Source organism: Rutilus rutilus (genome assembly GCF_951802725.1).
Source record: "Rutilus rutilus genome assembly, chromosome: 8".
Classification (NCBI taxonomy): domain Eukaryota; kingdom Metazoa; phylum Chordata; class Actinopteri; order Cypriniformes; family Leuciscidae; genus Rutilus; species Rutilus rutilus.
In genome coordinates, this window is record NC_140222.1 from 23,364,127 (window position 1) to 23,379,790 (window position 15,664).

Sequence of the window (15,664 nt, forward strand, 5' to 3'; positions counted from 1 at the left end):
TGACATCTTCTGATCCTTTTCCCCCTTGTCCACATCATTTCCTGTTTTCTCATTACTGTACTTTAAGTCAGTTGGTTCTTAACAAACGCATTTCAGGATTTAGGGCTGCCTAAAATAAGACTAAGTCGTGATCTCACCATTGAAGAAGCTCTTAACTTTTAGGTATCCGACACTTAGTCGAAGCACTGACAGTTTGTCCAGCCGTGCACGGATGTCTTCTGAGAAGGGAAGAAGGTTGGTCAGCTTGTCCAATTCACCATTCAGCCGGTCTCTGTGCCGCTTGGATGGGTTGGATTTGATACCATCGGGTGGTGGTGGTTTGGGTCTGGAGGAAAAGAAAATAATTTGGGTTACACTGCTTGTTATGGACTGTGATGCTACTTTGGACAGCCATTATTATTGTGGCATCTCGTTGTTTACATATCTTAAGGAATGCAGGTAACCTTATTGTTTGGAAAATGTCCAAAAGGAAGAATTCAGGAAGATGAAAGCCTACAAAGAAAGAGTGTCTGTGTATAATACACAAAGGATAAAACCAATTCACAACTGGTTTATCATATGTTTTGGTACAAAGCAACCTATATATATGTATAAATAGGGGTTCAGGCTGTCTCAGAAGCTTTGAGACAGTGTGATAAGTGAAAATTTCTTAGATATTCAACCTCAGTATTTTGATACCGAGGTGATACGAAACTAAAACAAAGACAGCAGTCTTTTTGCATTATTTCGGTAGCTGAACAATGTCTTAGTCACAATGGCTTCTTTTGAATGCTGGTTTGTAACATGCAAAATGTTTAGCAAACAAGTTTTTTTTTTGTTTTTTTTTGCTGTACAATGTAACCATCAGGCTTTGTAGATTTAACATTTTAAATGAAACAGTCAAAAAAAACAGTTTTACTGATTCCGTACTACATCAACAGTATATCCTCTATTATGAAACCCATTATCTAAGCTTGAGGACTCTTACTGGAATCATGGCCATCAAAACTATGTCTGTAACTCAAACTCATACAGCCTTTTCATTGCCTGCCAGGCCAGAAGACGAAGAGCGGTAACTCTAGCCATCCGAGCCGGACCCTAATTATGTTTTCCCAGAAAGAAAGTAAAACTAGCCTCCGAAAAAAGAGCCTGTGGGGACAAAAGAGCGCGTTCAGCCCCTTCCTTCCCCTTCAGCCCTGTGCTCCAGCTCTCTAGAATGGCATGGAAGGGCTCGTCATTGTTGGCGCCGCATTGATTCACCTACTATTTCATTTCTCAGGAGATTCTGTTCTTTAGAATGGTCTTTATCGGTGATCTCTGAGCTAGATGCGTCAGTTTACAGTCAAAATGTACTCAAATGTCTTCAAAATTAAACTTCAACCTCCAGTCTTATCTAAAACCATTTGTCCATTTTTGGATCGCCAAATGGATGTTTTTCAGGGCCTGTTGGCCCCTAACTGAACAACCCATCACTCGTCTAATCATGCAGCATTCATGCTAATGTCAATTCATGGGTCGTTTACACGATACCGTTTTCAACTAAAAACGGAAAACTTTTTGTGTGTTTTGGCCGTTCATTTACACGACTACATTTTGGGGGCCTAAAAATGAAACTTTTGAAAACGGGTTTCAAAGTTCAAGTGTTTGAAAACGATCCCATTATTGTCTATATGCGTAAAATACGCGTATGTGCGCAGTCTTTCTTTACAAAGTGACATCGCCAACTAGTGGCATGGCAGCAGAATACATCGTTTTAGTCGTTTTCACAGATCCGTGTGAATGGGGATCATTTTCATAACGTTGTCATCTGTACAAAGAAAAAGCTTTACCATTTTTAGTACATCATTGTCGTGTAAACGTACCCTCAGTTTGCCTGGATTATTATTCCCTTGTAAATGCTTTTATGTCACCTCTTTGCCGCATTACAAAGTGTTTAAATGCATCAATATAATTATTGATGTAATTATTTATTGAAATGTTTCCAATTAAATGATTACATGATTTGGAATAATTTAATTGAAATCTCAATATGCCTGTCAACGGTCAGTTACATAATATGATATCTATATAATTTACAAATTAAAAGTCCATGTAAAAGCTATTTAATTTTTTTAAATAATAAAGAAAAACTTTTCTTTTTTATAAACATTGATATGTATGTACAAGACAAACGGACAATAAATAAACAAATAATAACAATTATTTGTCTTAAAAAAGCCTATATAAAAGTAAAAAAAAAAAAAAAAATTAATAATAAGGCCAGTGAAAACATCTCCAGACCAAGTAAATATATTCGAGTCCTGCTTTTAACAATTTAACAAAATTAAAAACACATGGTGACAATAAAGCAAGGTCATAGAAGTCTTTGTGGATCCATCATGATGGTCAAATAATATTTTAAAGCCCGGCCTCACAACAAAGTCTCTTTTGCATAGCTAAACTACCAGTACCAACAGACCAACTAGCCGTAACTTCCTACTGGCAATCACGTTGTATTATATTGTCCATGATTGTTTGTTCTGAAACTCCTATCGCGGGAAATAGAGTTTCAACACTCCTCATGAATTACATCTGATCCAGTGACTGGAGTTCTGATCATCTGGACCTCCCAACATTTACTGTGGTTGCTGAGGAATTCTTTTTATATTGAAGACATCACTCAAGAGGGAACATCTGAAATCTTTCATTCTTCCTTCTATCCTCTCGTGTACAAGTGTTTCAGGCCTATCACATGAGGTATGACATCATGACTGTTTTCTTTTAGCAGGTCCTAACATGCAAAAGAGTTTCTCATGCTGCCTGCAATACACGGAGGGCCATCTGAAGACTCGTCTCTTTGTGCTTGTTTTCTTTTAATGCACATCTCTCGGTGTATTTCGCTCTCCGATTGCTTCTCTATACATACAACCGATTCTTTATTTTCCCTCTTTCCTCTGAAACTTGGCGCTCGACCTGAAAACTCAAGCACTGGAAAGACAGTTTCATAAAGTTTGCAGTCACTGTTGCACAGCAGCTTTTTTCCGTCTCCATGTAATGCATTCACTCGAAGGGTTTACTGAGGACACCGTGAAGGAACAATCTGAAGGCATGCGGCAATCTATCTTGAGATTTTTTTTTAGAACGGTCGTCTTTTTTTCCACATCCTTGTTTCTAGTCAATTGTGTGTAGATATACTAGTCAAAAGTTTGGACCAACTTCTAGTTTTTTTTTTATCATGACTATTAATGTATTTTTCACATATCAGAATAATAGTAAATATCACAAATTTAGCATGGGAATTATGTAGAAAACAAAAACATTTACAAATGATCTCAAACAACTGAATAAAACACTAATAAATAATAATAAATTACATATAGATCATGCTTTGAGGATCATAAAAAACAAATTCAGTCAAGTGTGTCTAAATTCTTGATGGTAGTGTTTTTAACGGATGAAAACAGATTTGAGATCGGCAAGAAAAGGGCGAATTCAGCCAACAGTGGTTGTTTTCCACCCGATAACCTCAGCTGAACTCAACCACATCTGGTTTGGATCAAAAACTCAAGTTGCGGAAAAAAAAGAACAGAACTAAATAAAAATAATAAAATGTATATCTATTTATATCAAGTTCAAGTTAATTTATTAATACACTAAATTTAAAATCAGCCACAAGACTGACCAAACTGCTGTACAGAAAGCCACAGTAAATGGATGGATGTGCTTTTTTGGGTTTCAAAAAACAAAAAATGATTCACTCCTATTATTAAGCTTGGAAGAGTCAGGATATTTTTTAACTCCAATCCAGTTTGGCTGAAAGAAGAAAGCCATATCTTTCTTATATGATATGGGGGGGGGGGGGGATCATTTTTATTTTTGGGTGAACAAGCCCTTTAATGGACAGAGTAGAGAGTACTGAACAGGAATCCACAATAATAATAAATAAACTATAATGACACACCTGCTAAAAACCAATGGAGGAAATTCAAGTTTTAAAAAGTAAATAGAGAAGGTGCCGATCTAATCTCTAAAGAAAGGTTATTCCATAACCTCGGCACTACCACAGAGAAAGCTCAACTCCCTCTGCATTTCAGTCTCGAGTGAGGGACTATAAGAAGTCTCTGATCGCTCGATCCTCTAGGAGGGATACAAGGAAGCAGCAGTTTATCTAAATAGTGGATAGGCAGCTATGGATGAATAATACCAATAATATTCAACTTTAATTTTGATCTGCCTGCATCGACACCATTATATGAGAACTGAACTGAGCCGGATGACGTCACTGTTTTCTCCAGAGAGGCTATATAAATGAACAAAATTAATGACTTTTTTACAACAAAAACAATCTGTATTGTAAAAAGCGCTATATAAATAAAGGTGACTTGACTTGACTTGATTAAGAGCCTTTTACTGGTTTTCTGTGGAAATCTGACAGCTACATTCTGGACCAGCCTGTGTGGGTCCTAACACCCCAGTATAGTGACAGGGACACTATTCTGTCAAAAAGCACCATCCTTCGGATGAGACGTTAAACCAAGGTCCTGACTGTCTGTGGCCATTAAAAATCCCAGGATGTCCTTCGAAAAAAAGTAGGGGTGTAACCCTGGCATCCTGGCCAAATTTGCCCATTGGCCTCTATCCATCATGGCCTCCTAATCATCCCCATATACTGATGGGCTTCATCACTCTGTCTCCTCTCCACCAATAAGCTAGTGTGTGGAGGGCGTTTCTGAGAGCAATACAAAAAAAAACGCATTACCATTCTGATACATCGACTTGTAGACGAGCCTGTATAATTCACTCTTCCACTTATTCTTCTGAGTTAGTTTCTGGTTCAAATATATATGACTGAATTAAATCAATATTCCCTTGCCATCGCGTAGCGTTGAGCGAGTGGATCAGGTATTTTGAGCTGGTGTAAGTGAGTGGAGGCGGGACTAATTTGCATATTCATGGCTCTGCGTATACTAAATGAAGCAAGGGTGTAAAGTAACATTCAAGCTATTTTAAGACATGAAGAAATTATTTTCAATTTTTTTTTAAATGTGTCATTTTGGTAATCAAAGATGGGTTTTAAGGAATATAACGATTAACTACAGGGGGACTTGAACACGCAGTTATACAATTACAGCTAAGAAAAGATTTAAAAAATGTTCATGTCTATATCATCTAGCCCTACGAATTCAAGTTCTGTCACAAACTTTATCTGACCAAGCGGAGATGCATCAGCATCGAGTGTCTGCTTTCCTCATTCCTTCCTCGAGACAAGACTTGTGGGTATTTGAAGTGACGGACAGGCTGAAACTCTAGTCTGTGAGGGAGGGACTTTCTGCACTGGTGTTGACCCAAATTTCTTTCAGTACACATCAAAGCTCAGTATCAATGTACCAGAGCTTCTGAGCCAGAAATACCCATCTCATCTCAGTGCACAACACAGTAAACATGACTTTTCTAAGGCACTTTGTCAGGGTACAAACTGCCTTACATCACGACTGGAGGCGGGACCATCATGTGAGCAATTAACAAACCAGCTGATCTTCATTTACAGAATTCTATTTTTAAATGAAGATCTAATTTGTGAACAATTCAAATTGACGGCCCTAATGACTGCGGAGTTTAGGCCCATTTTTTAAACGGGTTGTGCTCAAGCCAATAAATTCAACTACAATATTTGGGCAATTAAAACACAATAAATGGGATAATTCTACAAAAAAATGACCATTCTGTCACAGTTTACTTACTCGAATGAACAAAAGATGTTTTCAAAATTATCTCAGGGTTTCCTCCATGCAACATAAACTAAAAAAGAAGATATTTTGAAGAATGTTTCACTTTTTTTTGTCCATACAAATGACAAAAAAGTCAGTGGGGTGTAATGTTGTTTTGGACCCCATTTACTTTCATTGTGTGGAAAAAAAAGGCGAAACATTCTTCAAATGCCAATAAAGATCCTTTATTTTTAAGAGCATGTATTCAGGTTGGTCCATCTGCTTATTAACACAAAAATCAGGTCAAATCACCTTGCATTTTGAACTTGAAGGAACTTCTAATTTGTTACATGCCGGTACTTGCTGCATTACTTTTCCTAACAATTTCAATGCCATGCTGACTTTCTTAATGCGCCGCGAGAGGCTGAAAGAATTAGGGTGAGGTTAGCCAGTTATCATTACTTGCTCTTAAGTTTTTGATATTAAACTGTCAGTTTTAGACTAGATTTTGGGGCCTGGAAATTTTCCTAACAATTTCAATGTCTTTCTCAACCTGCCGTGAGATGCTGAAAACTTCCAGCTGAAGTTTTCAGCACAAGGGTGAGGTTAGCCGGTTCATTACTGGCGCCTATGTTTTTGTTTTCGCATAGATTAGAAGTGAGAAAATCTTGACAAGGTTCTTTAGGGAGAGAGAAAGAGAGAGCGAGGTTCTACTGTTCTACAGCATTCCAACTTCCAGCAACGGCGGTGTGAAGCTAGGAGTCTGGTTACACTCCCTCTCAATACCTTCTTTGTGTCAGATGCAGCCTTTGGTCGCTCCAGCGCCTCGCCACCCTACTGGCTTGTTTTAACGTCTATCAGCACGCTAAAACACACACTGCAGTTCCAGGCTCCAGTAAGCAGCTATTCTGAAGCGTGGACATACCATGCAAAGGTCGTCCATCCCCTGCGCCAAAGATGGGTCGTAATAAACACATAACCCGGCGGGTGGGCTTGACGGTGCTGTCAACAGGTATGGGGCTCTGTGTGCCAATGCCTTTTAATGCATGTGTTTGCAGGCCAAATACATTGGGTGCACATCAACAAGCATAAATTCTCAGACAAATCCCTCCTGTCCATCAACTTAAGTGATATAAATCAGTAAGACACATTTAAACGAATAACAAAACAGCTGAGAAATAAACAGTCACGCCTTACATTAGTGTTTATGTAACAGAATAACTTTAGTATACTGTAAAAATGTTGTTACTTTAAAGTGCCTCTCTGACCTGATCTGACACTTACTTTTATTAGTGTGATCAACACACAGCATTTTTTTTGTGTGAATTTTGTGTAAACATTGCGTAAAATAAGGGTTCGTTTTGACTTAAGCTATTTTGCGTACATCTCTGTGGTCAATAAATTGAATATGTATGGTGACATTATTTTAAATGTTTTAAACATGTTCGAAAACAGATATGCAGAACTATTTTTAACGGTTTTATTTTGTTCAAATTTGACATAATAAGAATATTATTAATAATAAAACAACATACATTATAGATATTTTAATAAAAAAGACAAAATATTACTAGTTGTTGTGATATAAATGAAAACACAAATGTACAAAATGTGCAGCAACTTCTTATTTGTACCCTGATATTGATGAATTATCGATCTACTTTTAACTGCATTTTAACATTATATCAGCCAGTGGCCACCTTTCCATCTAAATTAGTCATTAAAGCTACACTGTGTAGGATTTTCTCCCAACTAGCGGTGAAATTGTTTATGACTACCAACTGAATATTACTTTCTAGCCCCTCCCATTCCGAGGGCGTTTTAACTCCTACGGTGACCGTATTATTTCAAATCTGCCGGCAGTCGCGAGTAATCTCCCCCTCGCATTCGTCACGGTGCCACTGAGTGTAAAAACGCGAAAGGCGAAGCTTGAATTTCCAGGTATGTCCCTCTTTGGCTAATGTACTTTCAAGATGGAGGCGCAACATGGCTGCCGCCATTCGAGCGACTCGCTCGTATGTATTCTAAATGGAAGATTCTTCGCTTACGAGAATACTTGATTAGTTGGTATAAGTAATTACACATTAATGAGCACATATCATTTTGAAAGAACAAAGTGTTATTTGCAAAGAATCAACTTAAAAAATTACACAGTGTAGCTTAAAAAAAACAAAAAAACATTGGTTACAACCAATATTTAATAACATGCTTGATTTGACTTTAATAACATGCTTGATTTGACTTGTTAGTAATAAGACTGGTAATAAACTGCATAATACATTGAAAAAATTAAGTTATGTGAACTTGATAATTCCACAATTTTTTTCAATTACGTATGAAGTTTATTTACTTAATTTTGAGGCAACGGGTTTCCTCACTTTTTTAAGTTAAAGGGATAGTTCACCCAAAAATTAAAATTAGCCCATGATTTATTCACCCTGAAGCAATCCTAGGTGTATATGACATTCTTCTTTCAGACGAATACAATCGGAGTTATAGCCTATTAAAAAATGTCCTGGCTCTTCCAAGCTTGATAATGGGAGTGAATGTCTGTTTGTCTTTGGAAGTCCATTAAAGCGCATCTATTCATGATTAAAGTGCTCGACGCGGCTCTGCGGGGGTTAATAAAGGCCTTCTGAAGTGAAGCGATGCGTTTGTGTAAGAAAAATATCCATATTTAAAACTTTATCGACTAAAATAACTAGCTTCCGGCAGACGGCTGTACGCATCGATTTACGCCAAAAGAGTAACACTTAAACTTGACTGACGCACAACGTAATGACGGCAATTGACGCCTCTCGGAGTTCAAACAAACAGGGCTGGGCAACCGCATCCGTCATTACGTTGTGCGTCAAGGTCAAGGGTTGCTCTTTTAAAGGAACACTCCACCGTTTTTTGAAATAGGGCTTATTCACTTTCTTTCCTACATTTAGATAGGTGGGCAAATGCATTTTTGTCTCAGTGCATGCATTGTTTTAGTTTGACAGGGTCGGCGCTAGCTTAGCTTAGCATAATGAATGGAATCCTTTGTTGCCAGCTAGCATGTCCTGAGTAAAAGTGATATAAAAAAAAAAAAAACCCACCTAATTACTTCTTGTGGCCTGCGAATTCACAACAAGTACAAATAGTGATGCAGATTAACACTAGGCGATTTCCTAGGCAGATATTGACTTATATATTAAGGACTATATTAGGGGGAAGGACAGGCGAAGCACTGCTACTTGGGCGTGATATCTCTGCGCCCAAGTAGCAGTGCTTCGCCTGTCCTTCCCCCTAATATAGTCCCAAGTAAATATCTGCCTAGGAAATCGCCTAGTGTTAATCTGCATAGCTATTTATACTCGTTGTGAATACGCAGGCCACAAGAAGTAATTAGGTGGTTTATTTTTATTTTTTATATCACTTTTACTCAGGACATGCTAGCTGGCAACAAAGGATTCCATTCATTATGCTAAGCTAAGCTAGCGCCGACCCTGTCAAACTAAAACAATGCATGCACTGAGACAAAAATGCATTTGCCCACCTATCTAAATGTAGGAAAGAAGGTGAATAAGCCCTATTTCAAAAAATGGTGGAGTGTTCCTTTAAGGTCTTTATTTAATTAAATTTTTTACCATTACTATTTTTTTTTTTTCTCTCCCCACCCTCTATCCCAACTCATTGTATAATTAGATACTCCGGAGCTCCGGAACAGATGGTGGCGGTAATGCACCAATAAGATGGAGGAAGAAGGTTTTTATTTTCTTACACGAACGCATCGCTTCACTTCAGAAGACCTTTATTAACCCCAGCAGAGCCGTGTCGAGCACTTTAATCATGAATAGATGCGCTTTAAAGCGGGGCTCAGTAATTTCGGGATTTCTTCGCTGTATTCTCGCTTTTTGCTCGCAGGTTTCTCTCTAGAGCTCCCCCCGCAGCTTCGGAATAGATATTTGACAACACTGTTGTAAAAACTCGTTGGCGATTCTCAGACACCAGAGGCTAGTAGATCATCTCTGAGATGGGACATTCTTTAAAACGTCTTCTTCATTCGGGTTCGAACAGCGTGAGGGAGCGCAATAATGACAGCATTTTAGCTGATTTCTTTTGGCCGTAAAGCAATTGTTTACATCGCGAGACCTGATATCACGCGATACTTCCTGACGCGGCGGCCGGCGACCGGCCGGCCCAAAGTTGCAAGTGCGGATTTTCCGCTCACGGGCACCAGGGGGGTGCGAAACGACCACCATTCAACCCAAACTAAGTAATATAACCATTCCAATGACTCTGAAGCTGTTCAATTAAGGTAAAAAAGTTACTTAGATCACCTTTAATGGACTTCCAAAGTCAAAAAGCCATTCACTTACATTATCTAGCTTGGAAGAGCCAGGAAATGTTTTAACATACCTCCAATTGTATTCATCTGAAAGAAGAATGTCATATACACCTAGGATGACTTAAGGGTGAGTAAATCATGGGCTCATTTTCATTTTTTGGGTGAACTATCCATTTAAGTCAACTGATCACATTTTTACAGTGTACTTAATATGAAACTCTTTTGTGGATACGCTTGTAAACACATTTTGTTAGCAACCCTGCTATTGTAATCCATTATATTTGAATGCAATATGTGTAACATGAACACTGTAAATGTAAAGTGAGAAAGCTCTAGATAAAGAAAAGTTACTGTCCAATAAGTGATACAAATAGCCTTGTACCCTGCAACAGAAGTTATGCACAGAACTAAATCAGATGCATTAAGCATATTCCTGATCCCATAAAGTCATTGTCTAAGACAATTCCATTTTTGTCCTATCAAACTATCTGCAAAATCATGAAATTAAAGCATCTGCAAGCTCCTTCAACAGCTCAAAGGCGTGCTTTGGATTTCCAGCCAGTTCTACCACAGTTGCGTAAGAGTTTGCGTGACTTAAAAATATGTTAATTTGAGGAGGGGGAGCGAGCGAAGAAAAAGCAAAAAGGAAAAAAAAAATCTGTGTTCTCATGATGTGAAAAAAGACTATATCAGATTACAATAACATACTCCCCCCGGCTCACCCCTCCCTCGTGTAAGCATCGCGTGAGAGCGCCGCCAACTCTCAACTTGATTATGATTAATACAAGAGTACTATTTCCATGCCAGACCCAGAACTATACACACCAACCCCGAATCTTAAGGTGTCCCGACCCATACAGAACTGGGTCAAATTCAGACTCTTTTGTTTGCGATGCAATAGACGCTATATGTTTTCATCATTATACAACTTCGTATACAGCCATCAAAACTTTACGCAATAATTGTCATTTGTACTCAATTTTATGACTCCAAAGTCTTCAATTCATTTCAAAGTGCCAGTAAACAAACTAGTTGTGACTTTGACACTACACTTATTTTACTAAGCAGAAATTTAAGTTTAAGTTTTCAATTGTATTTGTTATATGTTTGTTTCTTGTTTTTACAGTAAATTAAACTGTACTGAGATTCATTAAAAAGTTTGAAATCACCCCAGGGAAATGAAAAAAGGCACTTTATAGACTATACACACACATAGGATATATATATATATAGCTTTCTATTTGAAACGCAAGCAATTCCAATTGTAATTAAGATGTAATATGCATATATGATTAACTAACTGAACTAGAATTTGCTAAATATAACACACTCCATTCTACTGTCAAAATGGTATAGTGAAACATTACATAGCCGCTCGAATTATTGCTACATTGTATCAATAACCTTGATGCACGAGACGCGAGCGCGCTTTGAACTTGAACATGAGAGTTCCCACAAAGACTTACATTTTCTGAACGGGCTTCTTCCTTTTCTTGGCCGCATAGATACCAATACCCCCCGACATGGTTGTCTGGTGTCTCTGAGAAGTGTTTAATATATGACTAGCATGTAAAATCCCCTCAGTTTCCTTTAACTGTCGATGAAAGTGTGAGTTATTTAGGTAAATCCTCTCTCATGAGCATAAACAAGAGGCGAATATTTCCCGTCCAGATGTAATTCCTGTCAGCGGCAGTTCTTCACACCAATAGCAGGTTAAAATGAACGCGAAAAGTTTCCGAAAGTTTTCATCCTTTACTGCGAATGGCAATGGCGTGAGCTGAACAAATTTTCCTTCTTCCTTTTTTGTTTTTTTCGACCTGTCATTCTCTAGTGGCTCCACACAGCCCTTGTAGGCAGCTGACTGGCTGCGAGTTCTGAGCGTCGACCAACCAGAAGCGTTAGAACGATAGGCAGGTAAGCTGGACGCTTTGTGATTGGTTGGAAAAGTCTTCAGGAAATCGTAAACACAGGGGCCGCTCTTAAGGTAGACCGGAGAAATACAAGCAGTGAGCATTGCACCCTCATTCGGCTGCACTATGGTACAGTTGCAGTGTTTTGTTTAGTGCATCGTTGTTATTATTGTTTTATATACATTTATTTCAGAAAGAAATCGTGTAGCCTATTATAAAATACAAAATCCAGACAAAATCAAACTATTAGTGGTGTATTAGCCTATTAACTTAATTAGTGGTAATTTAATGTAAACACTAAAATAGTTATGATGTGTTTTACTGCTTTTCATAATGTTTATTATCCATAGTTATTGTAGTTACTGTTGATGTTGGCCTGCAAGTATTCACACACTTTGCCACACCTAAAATGTCTGAATGTCATAGCATTACATAACACAGCCTAAACCGTAGTACAAGCACCTTTCAAACAAAATAGGCTATATGACAAAATAAGTTGGTTTATTATGATAAAACTATAGATATACTGTTCAAAATGAAGACAAACAGTATTGTGACACTTTTGTCTGGTTATGAAATGGTCTGGATCATGTCCACAGCTAATGTGATGAACTACACCCGTGTGAACTTGAGGGGAACTGACTTCATACATCCCCTAAAATCATCTTGGGACCAGTTGATTACAAGCAATTACAAAAAGAAGGAGAGTTCTGGGAAAACTTTTTTGTTTGCAGATTTTGTTGTCTAATGCAGTGACATTCAAATATTTTAAGTGCAGCTAAAGTGTTCAAATACATTTTGGCACCATGCTTTGTGTATACATTTTGGCACCATTTTGCCCATATTAACAATAATCAAGAATTATAACAAAAATCAAAATCTATTTACAAAACTCATCTCTGGTTAATTTCAGTCTTATTACTATTATTATAAATATATATTTTTTAATTTATAAATATTTATTACATCATTATAAATAATATATTAATAAATAAATAATATGTATTATTATTAGTATTATTATTATAGGTATGCACACAAATAAATACTTATATACAAATATATAAAAAATCATTCAACAGAATATAATAATAATATATTTAATAATTTCACTGTAAAAAAAAATTACTTCCCCAAGTCAAAAATGTATCTAAATTTTTCAATTAGTCTGACGTATTATTTCTCATTGAGCCAATGTTAACAGACTACTGCAACAAGAATTGCACTTGGGCCAATTAAAAAATTTAGATGTGACCAGTCACTAGAAAATTTTGACTTGGAGAGGTTAGAACTTTTTTACAGTGTTCTAATATGTAATATAATTATTTACTTCTATTTAATTTGTTTATATTTTTATATATGTATTTATTTATGATAATAATAATTTTAACATTTTCTGTAGAAAATGTGAGTGGTTCTTACCTTGCCTCAACTATTCTAGGGTGTTCTGGTGGTTGCCAGGGTGTTGCTATGCAGCTGGCTCAGGTCCTTTCATCAAAGTAAGTCTATGAGATATTTTTTTTTCACCCTGTTTTATAGTCCACTAGGACAAAATCCGTAATTTAATCACTTAGAAAAGTAACCATACCTCTCTCTATAACAAACAGAGTGGTCTGTTTGTAGCACGAACGTAAATGATGAGCTACGAATCAAAGTTGAATTCACACCACTAAAAAACTTTAAATAGGCTGAACTTAAATTTTTAAACTCGACCTCATACGGGTCCAGGTTTATAAACTTCATCTGTAAAGTTCAATGCACACAGCTATAATCTGTCAGTTTAGGTAAGCAGATAAGATGTGCCTCAGGCCTGCTTTCCCACATTTGATTTCCTTGCTTTCCTAATACCTCTCTCATTGTGTGTGTGTGTGTGTGTGTGTTTTGCGGACGTGTCAGTAATAGTGTCTACAGTCACGCTCTATCAGGTTTCTATATCTTCACCTCTGGTATTGTCTTTTAGCCCAAGGTTTTACAACCAAAAAACAGGAAATGCATACAGACTTATCTAAACACACACAGAGAGAGAGAGAGAGAGAGAATATTTGGCATATTTTCAAAGTAAAACAATGCCCGTATTTTCAATAATTTAACGGAAAAAAAGCCCCTGCAATCAAGGCCTGATACTTTTTGAACATGGACCAAGAATGTAAAAGCAAAGGCATAAATGTGTCTCTCGGAAAAATACCAAATTTAAAAAACACTATTTTTATTGCTCATTATTAAGGAGAGTAATATGCTGTAACTAATCAATTGGTCTGGTAAACAATAAAACAGGTGAAAAATCCCTGGCATTGAAGGAGGGACCCAAGCCATATCTAGGAACCAGAGAAATCAGAGAAACCCTAAGAAATGGCCTAGTAACCACCCAGAACACCTTAGCAACATGCCAAAAACCTACTAGATCACAATAGCAACCTTATAGCAACACATTAAAAAAGCATCCACCACCTAGAAACCACCAGTAGCAACCACATAGCCACATGATTAAAAACCTCTCGGAACACATTAGAAACTTAACAGCAACACATTAGCAAACTTTCACATATAACAAATCACCTAACAACATGAAAAAAAAAAACCCCTTTCAGAACACTTTAGCAACCTCATAGCAACACTTTAAAAACCATATAACCAGATAGCAACATGCTAATAGGTAATAGCCTCTCTGGACACATTAGGAACTTCGTAGTAACACACTGGTAAACCTCCACACCTAAACCTAGTCGTGTTTACGACGGCAGGTGCTTTCAAGTCACTTTCGTTGGAGTAAGATGGTGTTGTACTTTCTCTTAATTAATTATACAAAAATACAACAAGGAATGTGCATCAGGTGTGTTTTGCTTTTTTATGTTTTCAATTAATTTTATTGTTAAATATTGTATTGTTATATTATAATGCTATCATATTTTGTGCAGGCAATTAGTTTACTTCACTGTAAATAGAAAAGCCTGACAATATCACTGATATATACTTTTGTGGTGACCCACAAGTAAGACTGAAAGAGACATTCACCAAGGGACTGTACCTTTAAGGGAGAGATGTTTCCGGGTTAATGTTGTGTGTCTGTTTTGACCTCACTCGCTGTACAGTTTTTGATATATATTAAAGTGGAGAGTAAAGCTGACTCGACGCATCTCCTCACTTATTGCACTCCACACTTTTAAGTATTGTGGTATTCCGCCATGTTTCTCACCCAACTCAACTTGAATGCACCATATATGTAAGCCGTCCGCCATATTGGAACGGTCAAAGCCGGTTGACTGAGCGTCTGCAATCTTAGTTAGTATGAATATCTGATTTTGCCAAACTAACACAATACAACAAGACGAAGGCGTCGTCAGCTAACACAACATTAAAAATGTACCATAGTAAAAGTATAAATATTAAAAAGAACCATAGTAAAATCTGTAAATTGAGTTAATAGCCTACATAAAAACAAACCAGCACATTTTCACCTTTGAAAGGTTATCCCGTTTCTTTGGGAATTTAAATCTCAGCGGTTTCACTATCAGAAGCTGCAATGTTGTGGCAACATTTATTCTTACTGTGAGTGACAACACTTTGAGCGTTCCAAGATGGCGGGTGCGCTGCCGTGTCTGAAGCGGTCTAACGTAGCATCTAGGCCTACTTATAGGCTGCATATCTTTGCCTAAACCACCCAGAACACGAGAGCAACAAACAAACACCTCAGAACACATTAGAAACCTCATAGCAACACATTAGCAATAGAAATCACCTAGCAACATGCTAAAACCTCTTTGAACACGTTTAGC

General features: G+C 37.3%; 1 protein-coding gene across 1 annotated transcript in view; it reads right to left on the bottom strand.

Annotated features, from left to right (window-relative positions):
- ahr2 (aryl hydrocarbon receptor 2) overlaps positions 1 to 11,807 on the bottom strand; it is a 62,028-nt gene extending 50,221 nt beyond the window's left edge. Inside the window, exons 1-2 of the mRNA XM_084416852.1 lie at positions 11,448 to 11,807; positions 138 to 325 (exon numbers count right to left, since the gene is read on the bottom strand). Of these exons, the coding sequence (XP_084272978.1) occupies positions 138 to 325; positions 11,448 to 11,506 (247 nt within the window). The 5' untranslated portion in view covers positions 11,507 to 11,807. The remainder of the gene's footprint in view (positions 1 to 137; positions 326 to 11,447) is intronic.
- Between the last annotated feature and the right edge of the window lie 3,857 nt (positions 11,808 to 15,664).